This window comes from Otolemur garnettii, unplaced genomic scaffold (genome assembly GCF_000181295.1).
Source record: "Otolemur garnettii isolate 467f Iridium unplaced genomic scaffold, OtoGar3 scaffold00001, whole genome shotgun sequence".
Lineage (NCBI taxonomy): Eukaryota > Metazoa > Chordata > Mammalia > Primates > Galagidae > Otolemur > Otolemur garnettii.
This window is the reverse complement of record NW_003852396.1, coordinates 34,659,385-34,661,768: the sequence shown is the minus strand read 5'-3', so window position 1 is coordinate 34,661,768 and position 2,384 is coordinate 34,659,385. Positions and strand designations below refer to the sequence as shown.

General features: G+C 39.4%; 1 protein-coding gene across 1 annotated transcript; it reads right to left on the bottom strand.

Moving 5' to 3' along the window:
- Positions 1-519: 519 nt before the first annotated feature.
- On the bottom strand, positions 520-1,482 carry LOC100946971 (olfactory receptor 56B4-like). The gene has a single exon (XM_003781475.1). The coding sequence runs from the start codon at positions 1,480-1,482 to the stop codon at positions 520-522; it is 963 nt and encodes a 320-aa protein (XP_003781523.1).
- Positions 1,483-2,384: the final 902 nt, after the last annotated feature.

The following is a 2,384-nucleotide window of genomic DNA, read 5'->3' as shown; positions in this document are numbered from 1 at the left end:
TGTATTTTTAATATACAGATTTTGATTAATGAGGCTGATAGTTTATATGATTTCAGTGGCCATTTTTCCCCTAGTGAGATTACAGATTAAAATCGAAGTCTATTACTATGATAGAGTTGAAACACATTCTTCTCAGTAAAGTATCTCAAGAGTGGAAAAAAAAAGTATCCATTGTACTCAATACCAATAAGAAACCAATATATACACAACTACATGCCCATGTGAAAGAAACAAAACACAAGTATAGTGTAGCAAGGGAGAAGGGAGAGGAGGAAAAGGAGAGGGGGAGGAGAGAGGAGGGTAGGTGGGATCACACCTAATGTACACAATATGAGGGTGTTCAGCATGCCCCCTGTGTGAAGGGCGCCACTACAATTTGAACTTTACCTTATAATTGAAAACAATATATCATAAACATTTGTACCCTCATATTAATCAGAAATTTTCTAAAAAAGAAGAAAAAAGAAATCTAAAACCTCTGTCATTTTCTAACACCTTAATGATTTCCTAAATCTGAAGTTACATGGACACTTTTCCTCCCAGCCCAAGCAGTCTCTGAAAGCTGAGTCTGAGCTCATGAATCCTGAGTGCATAGACCATGGGGTTGAGTGCAGGGGGGATGACATTGTGCAGCACATTAAGGAGTACAGGGATAAGGGGATTCTTCTTCTTTGCAAGGTGTGTGACAGACACCACAATGAGGCCTGTGTAGAAGAAGAGGATGAGGATGAGGTGGGAAGTACAGGTGCTCAAAGCCTTGGACATTGCTTCTGCTGAGCTGAGCTTTAGCACTGAGTGAAGGATTAGAGCATAGGAACAAAATACCAGGACCATATCACTTCCCATCAGGATCCATGCTAGCATCAGTTGGTAAAATTTGTTCACAGTGATGTCATCACAAGCTAGACTGATAGTCCCCAAATTAGAGCAGAGGCAGTGATCAATTTCATTCTTGGAGCAGTAGTTTCTCTGGGCAGCTAATATAGGAACTGGGATGGTCAAGAGGCCATTCCTTAACATCATGAATCCTGTGGCTTGGAACACAAAAGCTTTAGTGACTGTTGAAGGGTATTGAAGGGGGTGACAGATGGCTACGTATCTGTCCACTGCCATGCAGAGGAAGATACCAGACTCCATGAAGAAGAAACAGTGGATGGCATAGATCTGAGCAAAACACTCAGGGAGGCTGATGGCCTTGGCATCAAACCAGAGGATGGCCAAGATCTTGGGCGTGATGGTCGTGGCCAGTCCAATGTCCACCACTGCCAATACTCCTAGAAACTGGTACATGGGCTTGTGTAGCCTGGGCTCATGTTGAATGGTGATCATGATGAGGATGTTGGCATTGAGAGTTAAGAGGTAGAGCAGAGCCAGGGGCAGGGAGAGCCAGTGTTGCCACTCATGAATGCCTGGAAGCCCCATCAGGATGAACTGGGAAATCTGGAGTTTGGAACTGTTGGTAACACTGGTGGAGGTGTCCATGGTACAGTCTCAGTGTCTGTCTATAAAACTGAAACAAAAGGAGGTTTTGATTACAGGTTCCTCTGAGGCTCCTGATAAGAGCCCTTCAAGAATGACTCAATCCCTTTTATTCATAAATGATTCTCACCTTTTTTTTTTCTGGCTTCTGGAAATATTCACAGAGGAGCTACAAAAAAGGCAAAATAAATTATAAACAAAAAAGTCAGAATAACTATTTGTTATTACCACTTGTATGTCTTGTAAGCATGTTCAAATGTATCAACAATAATCTTACCACTAATAGATAACAAATATTAATATTTGGTTTACTTTCATTTTTCTATTTTATTTTTAAACAGTTTACGAGATTATAGGGAGATAATTTTCTATCTTGTCTTTGTCTTTGAGTGGAATATTCTAAGGCATAATATAAAAAATTATGCCATGGATGGAGAAATGAACCAAAGACTTTCTATTATATCATTAAAACTATCTAATCTTGACCCTCCTGGGCAAGAGTGAGATCCCATATCTACTTAATATAAAAAGATTATCTGGGTGCAGTGGCTTGAAGTTGTCCCAGCTTTGAGGGAGACTAGCCAGGAGAATCTCTTGAGCCCAGGAGTTTTAGGTTTCAGAGAGCTGTGATGATGCCACTGCACTCTAGCTGTGCAATAGAGCAAGCCCCTGTCTCCCTCCCCAAAAGTAATCTTAATGTTAAAGGTTGCTTTAAATTTTTGTTTTGGTTATTCTATACTTAACAGATTGATATTTTTAAGATTATTTTCTCTGAATAGAATCTCAAAAGTGATACCAGTGATAATGTATACAAAGGACATAACCATGTCAAAATTTTGTTTTTAATAGAATTGTAACTTTAAGATATAATATGTATGCAAGGTAAAAATTCAAGTAAAATGGAA

What these genes read in the sequence shown, in the direction of transcription:
- LOC100946971 (XM_003781475.1), bottom strand. Translation starts at nt 1,482, where the DNA reads ATGGACACCTCCACCAGTGTTACCAACAGTTCCAAACTCCAGATTTCC.